The following is a 15,977-nucleotide window of genomic DNA, read 5'->3' on the forward strand; positions in this document are numbered from 1 at the left end:
CAGTTCAGGTCAGTACAGTAAAGGACACCAAATAGTGTTTTTTAGGTTGATCTTTTTATTTACTTAGTTTATGAGCAGCTCTCCAATTTTAAATATAGCCACGATGGCAATACAAAAGAAGAGTCAAAGTGAGAGTTCAGAATGTGGTTTTTAAACGACAAGACAAAGTGGGTCACAGAACACCCTCGCATGCAGTCTTTAATTCCCAATCTTTGCAAACTCTGCCATGCCCTGATGCGTGCTTGTTACGCTTCTGTCACCCTCTTTGTGTTTGATGCTCCTTGTGTTTCTCCTGTTGCCTTACTGTCTCAGGTGTCAAACGTGAAGCCCAACACAGCTAAGGTCTGCGTGCCCGGCATGCCTTATACAGGGCAGAATTAAGGTCAGGGGCTGTTTTGAAAGCACATTAACCTGAGTGACATTACCAGAATCTTGCAGACTAACCCTTTTAAGAAATCTTAATCTTTTTTTTTTAACCTGTTGAATTGCTCCAGGGTTTTGTCCAATTCCTTGCCTTACTAGCTTAATTTGACAAATAGAGGTACACTCCACGTTCATTATAAGTTATTCTATTTGTCTTATCTATTTCATTATAAGTTAATATTTCAGTTTTCTCCCAGTCAAATGAAGAGTTGATATAGTACTATCCATGTATTGACCCTTATAACAAACTGATATGCAAATCCTTTCATATAAGTTACCTAGTCATATATAATATATAGTAAAAGCAGCGAAGACTTATAGACTAACAGGCGTATAGGAGCATGAGCCTTCGGATGCATCCGAAGAAGTGGGTATTTACTCAAGAAGCTCATGGTCCTATAAGTCTGTTAGTCTATAAGGTGCCACAGGACTCTCTGCTGCTTTTACAGATCCAGACTAACACAGCTACCCCTCTGATACATAATATACAGTGGCACTGACAAAATGTGTCCTAATAAAATGTTTAGTAACTGTGGCTGTCCATTCTAGTAAGCTGTTTTTGGCATCAGTTACTAAGTAGGCTTTCTATTACAATCATCATGAAACTCACTGCTTGGCTCAAAGGGGGACCATGTTATAAGGAGGATGTGGTGTTGTTAAACCTTAGGAGTAAATATAATTGTGTTCTCTAATCTTTAACAGAAATTTAGATTTACAATTTAAAAAACTTTAACCCTAATGCTACTGAATAAAACCAAATGAATTGGCTGGACTGTAGAATGCAGTATTCCTTCCTCTCTCAACCCATTTCTTTTCATCCCTGCTCTCTCTCTCTTACATTCAGTTGCATGTCTAGCTCTTCTTTACCAATACAGTTTTTGTGTATCAATTTTTATTATTATTTTATACTGAATGTTTGAGGATTTTTCCATAAAATTCCCCTTTTCTCTCTGCATTGTTGAACTTGAGTGCATGTTGGATGAAAATGTCTCGATGTACCAGCGTGTGGAGCTAGTTCCTATAGTGTCCTGCACACTTCTCAGAATATTTTCAGGCTTCCATGTATCAAAACATTAGCAGCATAATGCCATCACCACAGCTAGCATAAAATAATAGCCCTTCCTAATGCTGGTCGAGATCGTGGAAAGACAGGTGCTCTTGAAGGCCTAGCATCAGCCTGGTCCAAATTCAGTCTTACGGACCTGAACGGCCATCTGCCGTGTCTCTTACTCTGCATGGCTTCCTCTCTAAGGGCTCTCTGCAAGGGGATCTCCCTGGGTACATCCCTTACCCATCTGGAATCCCATGAACATTACTGGGATTCTGCATGGGCACACAGGTCTGCCCCCAGGAATCTTCACGGGTTCGTGCCTCACTTCTGTATGTGCTCAACACCCAAACACAATGCACCTGCCGCCTCCTTGAACTGCTATCTGATCAGAAAACTTCAGCTCCAATCCATCTCCTCCTATTGTTCAGGCATATAGTTGAGTAAACCTAGGACTCTATACTTGTGAGACCCCATCTCCACCCCACTCCCTCCATGAGCGCACTCTAGTTCCTCCATCTTGTCCAGAATTGTTCAGAATTTCCTTGTGCTGCATCATTGTGCTTACGTTTCCTGCATGCTGTAGTCTGCATCTTACTTTTTCAATGACAAAGACATTTAGAACTTGCCTTTATACCCTCTCTTAATCTCTCTCTTTCTCTTTTTTTTTGTTTTTGTTTTTTTTTGTTTGTTTAACTCCCTGTCTTTTAGGCCAAAATGGAGTCTGTGAGCCGACCCTTCACTTCACTTGCACCTGCCATGTCCCCACAAATTAAAGTGGCTACCCCATACACAGCTTCTCAGCCATCGCCTCCCCTTCCACCACCCCCACCGCCACCACCCCCACCTCCTCCACCCCCTCCTCCGCCACCACCACCGCCTCTTCCCAGCCAGTCTACGCCTTCGACCGGCTCAGCAGCCCCCCTGTTTGTCAAGTACAGCACGATCACGAGGCTGCAGAATGCCTCCCAGCATGCTGGGCCTCTCTTTAAACCTCCCCCCATCACCCAGCAAATGCCACCACCCCCAGCGCTGGGAAAACTGCCCATGCTGGTGGCTCCCCCTCCTCCCCCACCTCCTCCTCCACCTACCCCCGGATCAGCTATGGCACAGCTGAAACCAGCCCCCTGTACCCCGTCAGTGCCACCATTCACCCCACCACCACCCCCTCTCAAAATCCATCAGGTTCCACAGAACGTTACTCCAGTGGCTGTGTCATCACCATCCCCTCTTCCTCCCCCTGTGCCTGCAGCACCTCCCCCACCAGCCCCTCCTAAACCCCTCCTACCTGTCCCCACGCAGGCAAGTGCAAAGGCAGCATCGCCCATCGTGACCAACATCCCGCCACCCGGGCCCATTCCCCCTCCTCCTGCAATAAAAAAGCAGCCAAATTTCACAGCTTCCCAAGTTCCTCCACCAGCACCTGTTCCTCCAGGGCCTACTCCCCCACCCACCTTACCAAAACAGCAGAGTTTCTCTGTTAAACCTCCCCCATCCCCTCAGTCTCCTGTGCCATCTGTTGTGAAGCAGATAGCCAGTCAGTTTCCACCTCCCCCGACCCCTCCAGCCACAGAGCCTCAGCCTTTAAAGCCTGTCCCAGTAAGTGGGGCACCACAGTCTCCCCCAGCAGTGAAAGCAAAGCCCAAGTGGCAGCCCACCTCTGCTCCATCTCCTGATTTTCCTCCTCCTCCACCTGAGAGCAGCTTAGTGTTTCCTCCGCCACCTTCCCCAGCTCCCTCTGCAGCTTCTCCTACCCTGGACAAGGCGGGATCTCCAGTCAAAAAGGCCAGCAAGACCTCAAGTCCTGGAGGGAAGAAACCACCTCCAACACCTCAACGAAACTCTAGCATCAAATCCAGCAGCTCTGCTGAGTATCATGAATCTAAGAGACCTTCGGTGGACAGCCTTGTCAGCAAATTTGCACATCCACCAGAGCCTTCAGGATCTCCTTCCAAGGAGCCTCCACCTCCTCCTGCAGCTCCTCCAAAGCCAGGAAAGCTAAATCTTTCTGGGGTGAATCTGCCTATAGTTCTTCAGCAAGGAGGTATTTCAGCAAAGGTACCTGCAGTAGGAGTGTCTGGGAAGGATCCCATGGTAGAATTTCCTTCTCCTCCATCCGATTCAGACTTTCCACCACCTCCACCAGAAATAGATCTGCCTTTACCACCAGTAGAGATCCCATCCGTGTTTTCAGGTAGCACCTCTCCAAAAGTTGCTGTTGTTAATCCGCAGCCTCAGCCCTGGTCTAAATCATCAGTGAAAAAAGCCCCTCCGCCCACACGTCCCAAGCGGAATGACAGCACCCGGCTTACGCAGGCAGAAATCATGGAATCACAGGGGCCGGTCAGTCCACAAGTGCCCACCTCGCCCAAGTCCAGCCTTAGTGTTCAGCCTGGCTTCCTGGCAGACCTAAACAGGACTCTGCAGCGGAAGTCCATCACTCGGCATGGCTCTCTCTCTTCTTCCCGTGTGTCCAGAACAGAGCCGACTGCCACGATGGATGACATGGCCTTGCCTCCACCCCCACCGGAACTGCTTGCAGACCAGCAAAAGACTGGCAGCTATGGAGGCAGTCATATATCAGGCTATGCAACGTTGCGGAGGGGGCCACCGCCTGCTCCCCCCAAAAGGGATCAGAACACCAAGCTGTCTAGGGACTGGTAATCACTAGGTGAACTCTATTTTGCGTGACTTTCAGTCAGTTCTACAATCAGCAAATCTGTACTTTGTGTGGAGAGAGAACATGTGACTTGTGCGATAACATGAGGAAGACGTGGTCTCCCACTGTCACTAAGGGTAACTGTATGCATTCCCCTTCAGAACTAGTCCAAAAAGTTGGAGGGTTTGGGTTTGACTATTTCAAGGGTGTGGAGGGGCATTGTCCTCTCCCTTGCAATTTCTTTTATCCTTCATATGGATTGGACCAAAAAACCTTTCTTACTTTTTTCTGCATTTAAGAAAAAAAAAGAATTTTTTTGTAGTGTCTGTCCATGTGAGATAAGTTTGTGCATGTATTATAAATGTAGTTATATAATAGATTGTGATATATTACGTCGCAGTTATAGAAGATAACCAGAATGTTTTTGTAGCTCTGTATTTATTGTTTCAGTCCACTGACGTATATATTACTCGGAATTGGACTCTAACCAGTCAAACCTTTACATGAAGATGAAGATGTAGGGGGCACTTTAAATCAAAAAAGCATCTTTTGGCAGTTTGTGACGGGTAAATGGTACAGAACTGAAGCATTCTGTCAGTATCTGTACATTTTCAATTGATTGAAAATACAGACACAACATACCAAAACATTCTGGTCGTAATACTACTGAAAATAAATACTTTTTTTTTTTTTTTTTTTTTTTTTTTTTTTTTGCTCAAAATGTAAGTTATATATAATGGGCTGGAGTGAAATATATTTATACTATAAAGAGCCTCCCCCTCCAAATAGTTGAAAACCACTCACAGCTCCAAGTTCCTTGTCCATACAGTAAGTGGGATACATATATATTATTCCAATCCCATACACATTCTAATGTGGTAAGAAGTCTGGTAGCCACAATTCCTTACTTTGACACACTGGGAGGCTTAACGATCTGTTATGTGATACATCATCAGTACATGTGAAAATACAGGTATGTTTCTGTATTCAGTAATACTTTCTGCCACATGCACACACCATATATAGATGCTCACCTTATCTGTGCCTGAAGAGATGAATTATCTTTACAAAAAATGGCTGAGAACCCTTGAGGAAGCATTGTGTGTAATTTGCCAGCTGTGAGCTAGAAGCTTTCATTTGGGGAGGGAGGGATGGGAGTGGTAATTTCGGTCCACAAATAGCTGGGAACCTGTTTTCTTTGACCTTTTGAGACGGCAACAAATGCATAAGCCTATTAATTAACAAATTGCACTTCTGGCAGTCATGGAAGATGACTGAAAAAATATATAATTTGGGAGCTGATAAAATCTGTTAGGAATCCAGTTACATCATCAGGGGCCTTATTAGGTGGAAATAGAATACTTTATTTGATTTGTTATTTATTTATTGCTGATTACAACCGTAAGATCAAAATAATAGAATCCTTTTTCTTGTAATCTGCTAGTTTTTGATTGTGCAGTCTTACCTGGGTATCGGACATTGTGATATGATAGTATAGTTAGTATAAGCGATCTTGCATCTCGTGTATGTGCAGTACAGTGTATGTTGTAAAATAACTCCAATATTAGCGCTGTACCTTAACATGCTCGTTTGTGTGAATTTCCCTGATCACTAAAGGGACACTATCAAGATTGGGGTGGTCAGATTTTTTTTTTTTCCTTCAAAAATAAATTCTAAATGCTCTTACTTTTTTTTCTAAAACAAGAAACCAAGAAAGCAGCCCAGAAATCACAAGCAATGCTACGATAGATCACGTGCGTTGATAAAGTAGAAACTAATATTTGATCAGAGAGAATATTTGCCATTTGGGCTTGTCAATGTGAGAAGCATCGTTACAGCGTTCCCCCTTTTTAAAAGTATAATAATAATCCACGTGAGGAAACGAGTGTTTGATTAGGAAAAAATGAGCGGTGCTGTCTCTGCTGACTTGTTTCATATGATTTTGAATCTGCTTCAGCACCTCCAGGAAATCGTTGTAATATTTTAGAGTAGTTTATTTGAGCAATAAGAATATACCATTGTGTGCATTTTTAAAGCACTGCTGTGGAAAGGCACTTTTTTGTATCTTTCAAACTGTTCACAAAAGTTTTATTTCTACTATTTTTGTGCTTATAAAGTGTCCTTAAAAGCATTGGCATTGTTGATTTTAAGCATGCTCAGTTAGTTGATTAGTGTCTTAGTAACAAGATGGTTGAACTATGCTACAAGTAATGGGTGCTGTAATTTTCTACATTGTTCCTGATGCTGCTTGTACTGTATGCTGGCCCTCGATCTCGCGCCTTCCAGTGGAGTTACAGGTGCACAGATAGGAATTCTAGCCTCGTCGTTTTTATTGATAAGTTTACCTACTGATCACTGCCAGCATGCACCCATGTTCTCTGGGAGCTAAATCCGTTAGTTGATTCTTTTATCTTCATCCTCCTCCCCTCCCCCATAACTCCACTGGTGCATGTCAGCCCTATCATTCTCCCTTTTATTCATTTGATGTAGGTGCCTCTGGGATCTGCACTTGTTCGTAATTATGGCAGAGGAATGTCTTAAATGCAATTTCTTCAAAGGCAGATGAGAATTGTTCTCTGTTTCCTATGATCAGGTTCATTTGTCTAATATTTGTTTCCCATGGGATCTTGAATGTGTGCTCACTAATACAGGCCACTGAACAGTTTGCTGGAAGTCAGAAAACAGAACTCCATATTGGCAGCAAAAAGAGTGAGTGGAACAGGAACTCAATCTTTTTGTTATTTGTTAGCTTTGGGCAATCCGACAACCTTTTGTGTCTTTGAAGAAATGTTAACGCAGTGAATGTCCACAGTTCCCATGTATTTTATTTCTGTACCTGCATGAGTTATATAAACCAAAAGATGCAGTGCTCTTTTAAAATAGGGTCCCTGCAGGGGGGGGGGGAGGGTTGAAGCTTCTCCTTGAGTTCTGGTTTTCCCACCTCTTATTTTTTAGCGTTTGTGTTCTTGTCAAAACTCTTCTTCAAGGTACTGTAGTCTTTGCTAGTGTCTGTCCCCAGTCCAGTGTTGGTACAAGCTAAGTCGTAAAAACTGGCTGCAATGCTCTCAACGAAGTGTACTGAAACTAGACCACAGGGTGGCAAAAATTAAATAACCTGCTTGCCATTGCAAACCTTGAGAATCCTGATGGCAACTGCTTTTCCAGCTTATTTGCTGTTCTGTTCTAGTATTCAAATGTATAAGCCTTGTTTGCAAGTAATTTTCTCCCTGCTCATTGATTTGGAAATTGCCTCATTTCTTCCCTCTCTTTTAACCTCTTTGCTTCCTCTCTCTCTCTCGTAGTGAGAAAGTAGTTTCTGCAAAGAATATTGACCATAAATTGGATTTAGTCAGCATAGCACCTTGGAGCTGACCAGCCATACTTTAGACCAACGGAGCAGACGGTTTGATCCCATATTATTAACAAAATACAGGTGTAGTTTAAATTACTTTTAAACAAATATTTGCCACTTGCTAGGACCTCCACTCAGAGTGCTTTTTTTCTCTTGCAAGAGCAGCTGATCCCAGAGCTGCATTCCTTAGCCTGTTGTGATGTTCTCTATACCTATTTTCCCATCTGGAAAATGGGGATAACTCCGATCTACCTCACTGGGGTGTTGTGGGGATTAATTAATGTTTGAATATGTAAAACAGTATTTTCACAAGTCTTGTAGGAGAAACACAAGCCCTACGATAGATCCTAGTATGGAAGCACAAGAGAAAATGACATCCATGTAAGAAAATGTGACTATTCTAGTCAGCCTGTGTACATTGTCAATGATTTAGAATCTGAAGCTTTTTATTTAAAAAACATTTTTTCACCTTTAATCAGGAAACACTGATGGGTCTGCAAGGTGCTTGGAGTTGCAGGTGCCTGAGGGACTAGAATTGATGTGAGAATAAAAGGAGTGTGTTTTTCAGAGCACTTTGCTAAACATAAGCCAGCCAAGACAGGAGAGAGGTGCTTTCAATACAGCAAGGCCAGGCAGTGATGCTTTAGGTTAGCTGACTGATGCCAGTACTGAAAAATACAAACTAGGCAGGAAGAAATCGCTGAGTGAAGGAGGTAGAGTGACATGAACACATAACACAGTCACAGGCCACTAGATTTCTCTTATGTTTGGGACAAGGTGGAACTCTGGGGCTAAATGGCAAGTCTGAGGCATCAGAATAAGTATTGTGAGAATTGATGAGGTCAGAGAGTAAGTGGGGGAAAGAGAAGAGGACTAGGGAACAGCTCTGTAAAACGAGCAATAGGAAGAACTGGAGCCAAGTTTGGTTATCCCTTCTAATGTCTGAGCAAGTAGCAACCACTAGTTGCTAAGTGCCACAGCCTAGTAGAAGGGGGCAGAATTCATTCAATCCAAACATCTTCAGTCAGAAGAAAGTAAAAAGCAAAGCCAAGTGTGTACTGAAACAGAAACAGTGGAGGACCAGAAACCAGGGAGCCACTTCAGGGTAAATTACGATGACTCCAAAACACAGAGTTGGCCCATCCCAGTGCTCACCTGGGAGAAAGTTATCCTGGTGCTGCTTCTCCTTGGGAGCACCTGTGACCATCCAGCTAAAGGGGCATTTCTGCCTCCGTTTTAATTGCAGCAGGAGCCATAGTTAGTCCTGTGGTATATTTTGCTGGGACTCAGTTCCTTTAGAAAGACCAACCAGGCTTAATTTCATAGACTGTCAATTAATTACAAAAAGTACTTTTAACATGTAGTTGATCACCTCTGAATAAAGATCATAAGTTATTGTGTGAGTGATTGAAATGCAGGTGTTTTAAAATAGCTTAGTGTGGAAGTACACACTTTCCAGGATGAGTTTATATGTAAATTGGAGGAATAGCTGACGTGTTTTGCTGATGTCCTCTAGCAAGTAGGAGCACATTGCCCTTTAACATGAAAGTGGAGAGCATTGATCATCCAAACACAAGCGCGGTGTCCTTGGTAATGTTGTGCTTGTAAAACACTGTTGTTTTGTCACGGATGGACATTTGAGCTCTGAATGTAGCAAATATGTCAACTTACTGCACTGAATATGTGCAGGTCTGCAAAGCTAGAGAGCACCTCCATAATGTGCCCAGAGAGAACGATCTCTGTTTGTAGCGCAGCGCAGAAAAAAGCAGACTGTCCACTAGGTTCAGAACAGAGAAAAAGGAATGTAAACAGTTCTCAGCCAAGTGTAGTTTTGAAATGACTTTAGTGTCTAGAGCTTGGATGTTCTAGCATTGCACAGTAAGAAGCTATTTTCATCTTTTTACCTCAGTGCCCAGGGGTTAAATTCAATCCAAGAACAGTCATCCTCAGTCTGGGTTGAAACTATTTTCTTCCATTAGAAGAGAAGTGAAAGTGCAGGTTCAGCACTAGAAGGAAAAAATGATTTTTTCCACTTGTTACAGAAAACTGTGAAGAGCCCTATTACATTAGCGGGCGACAAGGTGAAATTGTTTTTCATGCAGCTTAAGCTGACACTATCTTGTTAGTTTGTTTTTTATACAGCCCTAACATATAGGAATCTAAATGACTATTGCGTGATACAACCACTCCATCCAGAATACCTCCACTGAAATCAATGCCGTTGCTCTGGATTTGCAATGGGGTGACTCAGAACAGAATGTTTTATATTTGTAGGCTCTTGTTCAAACAGGCATTAATTCAGGGACGTCTTAGGGCCCATGCTATGCAGGAGGTCAGACTAGCTGATCACCATGGTATGTTCCGTGGTAGATGAGTATCAGCTTGCAGGGTTGGTTTTATAGGGAAGAAGTCTGTTGGTCCTTGATGGAGCAAAACTCCCATTTGAGCTGGAGTTCTGTGTGAAATTGGCCATAATACGTTCCAGTCTAGCTATTAGCGCTACTGAAAATTAAATCCAAGAACACTAGTTTATAAATTTGCATTGGAGTTGTTGCAACTCACTCTAAATCTTTTTTGCAACTTCACAAATGTTCAGCATGCAGGTTTTCCTTTTCCATAAAACTGAATTTGCTGAAATCTCAGCTATTCAAAGTTTTGACACTATGAATTCTAATTCAACAGCCAGCCATAACCTGAGATAAAGACCCAAATAATCTGTCCATTTTTTTTCTTCTTTGAAGGGTACATGTTAGTAATTTAGGCAGTGTTCCTCTACTGTTACTAATACTCTAGCATATTAACATTGAAATGATTTTAAATAGTTTACGTCGCTTTTTATTTTATTTGGGGGGGGGGGGCGATTTCCCTCAGGCTGGACAGTGAAAATAGTCTCATATACTTCTCTTTAGACTCATTTTCAGTTCCTGGTTCTCTCAGATTAGGAGGATGCTGTAGAGCAGATGGGTGGCAAACACTTCAGGGGAAATGTTATTTCTGTTTCCTTTGAAATGTTTAAGCCCTGAAGATTCCTGTCTGTAAAGCTTTTATTTATAACATCGGCATTCTTGTTGTAAAGTGACTTGCCATTTCCCTTTCAAGTCTCTTCATTTGGGGGCAGGGGGAGAACCAGCAAAGCATTCCGATACCAAGTTGTGGTGCTGAGAGCAAAGGGTTCTGCTGATGGTTACATCTCATGAATTACAATCTTAGTTAAGCTTTGAAGAGAAAATAAGTACGGTATTTAGTACTTTCTTCCTTGTATATTTAAATAAAAAAACACCACAGAGAATGGAGCCAGTAATGGTCCACCTGGATTCACACAGGCCCTAATTCTGGGGTTGGAGGTGGAGTGAATGGATGTTGTGGGTGTTTAGCACCTATCAGGCCTGTGTATGGCGCTTGAGAGGAGATGCAGCTGGGCAGAAAGACTGTCACTTACCCACACACACATTCCTGCCTTGCTTTGGGGGGGTGCAGTACCAGAATAACTAATGAATGACTTGCAAATAGTGTTCCTGAAATAAGGAACTACTAGTATAAAATTTAAAACCCCTTTTTGGGACTACAATCTCAGCGGCATGGTGGATGCAACAGTGCTTCTGCCAGGTGTTTTAAGTCCTGAGTATACTTTCAGAAGGCATGAGAATTGACCTTGTCCTCTACCATGAGTCTTTTATCCACCACTGCCCTAGCTGCACTTCTTTGTGATTACACTGCTGTCTACCAAAGATGTAGCCGTTATCTGCTTTCTTGGTTCTTGAGAATGAGCATGTTGGAGTTGGGGTGCAGCGAAATTAAAGAGGTCAGCAGGTGCCAATGTACAGCATGAAGAGCTAAGGCAGGTATTTTGCAAGAGGTGGCAGCTTGTGGCCCTGTGGAGTAGATGCTGTTGCACATTTGTAGTGTAATAATTATCTAGACCAGTAGTTTTCAACCTTTCTTCATTTGCGGACCCCTGAAAAACTTCAAATGTAGGTGCGAACCCCTCTGGAAATTCAACCTCTGGTCCACACGCCCCTGACATAGACGTCAAACTGGAAACTGACTGAAAAGAATTCAGTCAATGTTGCATGTGCAAGACACAGCATTTGACAGTGTGAGAAAGGGCGCAAAACTGTGGGCTTCAACACTTCTGGGGTTTGACTGTAGGGGAGGTATGGGGTTGGTTTTCCTGTCTGCTTCTTCATAAGTTGTAACTCTTGTCTGTTGAACTGCCACGGAACAAGCATTAACTGGAACATCACTGCTTGTTTCACGGCTTACACTAACTGTTAGCAGCCACTGATGGTGTCCTTTATAATAGTGGAGATGCACATGTAAGAAGATATTACAATGATTTGTCTGTGCAGCAAGCGTGTGCTGTAAATACATTCATATGTTTACTGCTTTAAAAAAAATTGCACATTTTATCTTTGAATGGGACTGCTCCCCCTCCCCTCTCGCAAAACAAAAAACAAGGCTCTTTTAAACTCTTGACAATTTCAGGCTGGGGGGAGCTTTGCCATGTTATAAATATATATAAATATATGTATAAATATACTTTTTTAAGCATGGGAGAGGACAAAAGAAATACTGCATTATAAAGTACCCACTATAGCTCATTATACAATAGAATATGCACAATTCAATAAAGATGTAGTTAAATTTAATGCTTTCTGTTTTATTTTCCCTGTCTTCCCATTTTATTTTTTCATGAGATTATAATGTGCCTTGCTGGAGTGAAGGCTTTCATGGGACTAGCAGGTTCTGGAAGTATAAACTAAATTCTCTGGTCTGTTCTGAAACTAACTAAGGCCTAAAACACAGGTTCATTCTTGTCAGCTTCCTAGAAATACATTGGTTACATAGGAAAGCCACAAACACAACCTGGTGTGGGCTAAACAGATCTGAAGTATTTAATAAGATTTTTAAAGTAACCTGCATTGATTTAAAGTTCAGCTTGTTTTGTATGTATTTGAATAGGTTTTCTATGTACAGTATAGTGTATTTACACACTTGTATAAACTAAAATGATGTAAATATGAGGACAAAATGCTAATGAATAGGCAGTTAGCATATTGTGTTGAAGCAGGCTCCGGGCCTTAAGCTCTGGTGGGCATTATGTTAGGCAGCCTGCTCTACCAGAACCAAATGAATAGAGTGTCTACACTGCACTTGTGGGGTGAACTGCACAGAGCACCACATTGTTATGCGCTGTCTGCCTTGAGCAAGAAGGCCTGTGCATGGTGATGTAGTCCTGTTTGAAAGACGAGTATTCTTCATGCGAAGTAGGTATCGTTTGGGTTGGAGCTGCCCTGGGTGGCACTGCAAGGCTGGTGGTTAAGAAAGATGCTCTGCTCCCTGCATTCAACGTAGAGTGGAGTTGCTGTTCCTCTAAGGCCACTAAGAGAGAAGTTTTTACATCCCAGATCTGGCCAACCCCTGCTGCTTCAGCTCACACCACCATCCCCTTCCATTCCTTTTACATGCTGCTCCAAAGAACAGAGGCAGTAAGGCTATTGCATTTGCTTGACCTAGGTTAGTCTGTGCCCCCACTCGTAAACGCTAGACATGGATGGGTTTGTGCCCGCTTTCCTAAGCAATAGCACTCATCCCTTCCTTTTAGTTGGAGGAACATAACAGACTTCCTGTTGCTAGCACAGCTGTTTCTGTTCCACATCTATTCTGTTCTCAGATGATGGTTAAACATGAGCTAGGGCCATTGGGGACTGGTGCCTAGCAACAGTGTCTTAATCCAGGCCAAGAGCTGGGGGAAGAATTTGGATCACCAACTATTTCTCGAAGTCCAGGTCCAAAGGCTGATGCTGCCCCTGTGCAAAAGGGATTTGGTGGGCAGTGGCTCTGATACCACCCTACAGAGCAGGAAAACTGATTTGATTTTTACCACCTCTGTGAAGCACTGAAATGCAAGGCTGGAAATACAATCACCAGCATTAGTCAAACGTTAGAAATCATTAACCCACAGTGGATGACATGCTGTATGCATCTGTCTTAGTTAGTGATGCGGTGGGGACAGCTCTGATATCTCACAGTATGTCCACCTGACAGCCTGCTGCTAGCTGTGTGACAGATGCTTGTCTAGCCATGCCCATTATTAGCTGGACAGCAGTTGTGATTAACCCATGGACTGTTACAGAAGCAGTATATTCACAGGACACTTTGATGTGTGCTTTGTTTGTTTTTTTATTCAGGACTTGTAACAAGAGGGTTTAGTACACAGCAACATTTAACTCCAAGTACAATTAAAAAAATTTAAAAAATTAATGTTCCCCAATCAGTGGAAGGGGGTTTGAATGGCACACACCCACTAACCATCTTCTGGTGGCTTGCATGTTTTGAAACTTACTTTACAACCTCAAGAGCAGAGTAGGGGCTCTGAATAAATCAGCCACATTAAGTCCCAGAGCCAAAAATTGTTGCTTAGAGTGAGCTAAATTGGGTGTTTTATTTTTTGAAGAAAAATTTACAGGAACAGGAGGACATTAGACAGTGAGGTTTTTCCAGAGAATTCATAGTAAGTTGCAAAAGACACTTTTCAAAGATGAAAATAAGCATTTGTTCTTTACAAAAATCTCAGATGATGTCAGCGCTTAACCTTGCTAAAGCAAAACTCCTTTGTACACAGCTGTTTTTCCACATTTTTCAATGGTAGAATTTATCAATAAAAACACATAACGGCACTGCCCTCAGCGAAGGAAGTCCTGTATTAGTTAGTGAGCAGGAAGTGGGCAGAAAGGCTACCTCTTAACAGGCTGCCATCCAGGCTTTAGCAAACACCCTGTTGGGACGTGTGCTTTGTTAAGGCACAACCCTGCAATGTGCTAATAAATACTTTCCTGTACCCTTAAAGAGAAAACTTGTGGCTGGGGAAGTTGCATGTAACATGTTGATTTCAAACTAAAGCAGCAGTGGAACATTCTCTGTGAATTGTTCTCAAAACCTGGGTTCATCGATTTAGCTTTTAAGTATCTTCCCAAAGATGGTGCCAGGGCCACGCTATTATTTTTGGAGTTTCAAAATACAGACCTAGGCCCATGGAACTAGTGAGTGAGTTCAGCTACTGTGTATTAGAGCACTACCCAGAAAAATGTCATTACAACTAAGTCAGCATTATGCTGCAGGGGGTGGGAAATTAGTATCTTATGTGCTAAGACAGTAAGATCTAAAAGAATTTGATTCCATTCGTGCTCTCCCACCCTCAGAATTTGGTTTTGGCTGGTCCCAAACAGGCATTAAGCAAGATTACCCCATTTGGCAAATGCAGCATCTGTGCACTTTCCTCTATCCTCTGCTAGGGCTCATGTTTTCCAAAACTGCCCCCAGCACTGCTCACTCCAGGTGGAAACCAGCTACTAGTGTCCCACTGTGATCAATGGGCTTCACCTTTCACAGCTTAGAACCCAATCACTGAGCACAATAGCGCAGAGCTGTAAGTAATTTTCAACGTATACAGTGCCCCAGTTTCACAGCCCCCGCTTCTGTAGGTGAACACGCACCATCAGGTTATGCTTTAACATTAGGGCAGAGGGTTAAGACGGAAAAAACAAGGAACATGCCATTTAGAAAAAGCACATCCTAGTTGTCACTGGCACGCAGCAGAAAAGCCCCCAAGGTGTGTGCTCAGAGCTTGTTACTGGACAGCCTAGCTTGGGGACAATGATGGACTCAGCATCAAAGGGCAGGGTTTATTTTACCTCAGTGCAAAAGCTGTTTCTCTCTCCCCCCCAAAAAGGAGAACACTAGTCCACTGGTGCCTCTGGCAGAGGGTGAGTGGGGCTGGGAGCCTCCCTTGCTGAACAAATTGTGCTGTGTGAAGAGCACCGCCTACCCCCCCCACAGGCTATGAGACAGGCAGCAGGGCCTTTCAGCATACATCACCCCATCACAGGATGTCAATGTCGGGTTTTCCTGCTACTATGACCCCCTTATGAACAGCAAACACAAGTTTGGTTGGCAACTATTTCCATTTCCCTGTGGAGCGCAGATCTCAGCTTCGCAATAATGAGGGGCTACATTGAGTGAGAAAAGAGGGGCCCTCGCAGGCTCAGGGGAAGTAATCAATGGCCCGGGGGGGGGGGGGGGGGCGGAGGAGGAGAAAATGAGACCTAGATGGGAGAGAGGCAATGCCCCTGAATTTTCCAAAATTGGCCTAGACGGAAGGGAGACAAATCTACATTGGAGGCAGGCGTTCGCCTTCTATCCCCTGCCACTCTTGTTTGTTTGACAACTGCTGGGGTGGGGTAGCCATTGGGCTAAACTACTCAACCATTACTTATGAGAACCTCCCTAATTGTTTGCTCTTTCCCTCCCCAAAGGGGGTAGGTTTGGAGTAGTTGTAATCTGCTGCTGGTGAAGTCATACTCTGTAATTCTCCAGAATGTGCAGCAGCACCAGGCAATAAACCACTCCCTTCCCCCATCCCTGAAAATGACTTTGTGAAATGGCACTGGAAATTATTTCCCCCCTGTTGCTTTACTGAGACAGCCGCAAAGCTT

General features: G+C 43.2%; 1 protein-coding gene across 4 annotated transcripts in view; it reads left to right on the forward strand.

Annotated features, from left to right (window-relative positions):
* Window positions 1-12,131, forward strand: part of RAPH1 (Ras association (RalGDS/AF-6) and pleckstrin homology domains 1) — a 158,097-nt gene extending 145,966 nt beyond the window's left edge. For all 4 annotated transcript variants that reach the window (XM_054044186.1, XM_054044189.1, XM_054044187.1 and 1 more), the window contains one exon: window positions 2,183-12,131. In XM_054044186.1, the coding sequence (XP_053900161.1) occupies window positions 2,183-4,135 (1,953 nt within the window). In that variant the 3' untranslated portion in view covers window positions 4,136-12,131. The remainder of the gene's footprint in view (window positions 1-2,182) is intronic.
* Window positions 12,132-15,977: the final 3,846 nt, after the last annotated feature.

The sequence above is a fragment of the Malaclemys terrapin genome, chromosome 11 (assembly GCF_027887155.1).
Source record: "Malaclemys terrapin pileata isolate rMalTer1 chromosome 11, rMalTer1.hap1, whole genome shotgun sequence".
Taxonomy (NCBI): domain Eukaryota; kingdom Metazoa; phylum Chordata; order Testudines; family Emydidae; genus Malaclemys; species Malaclemys terrapin.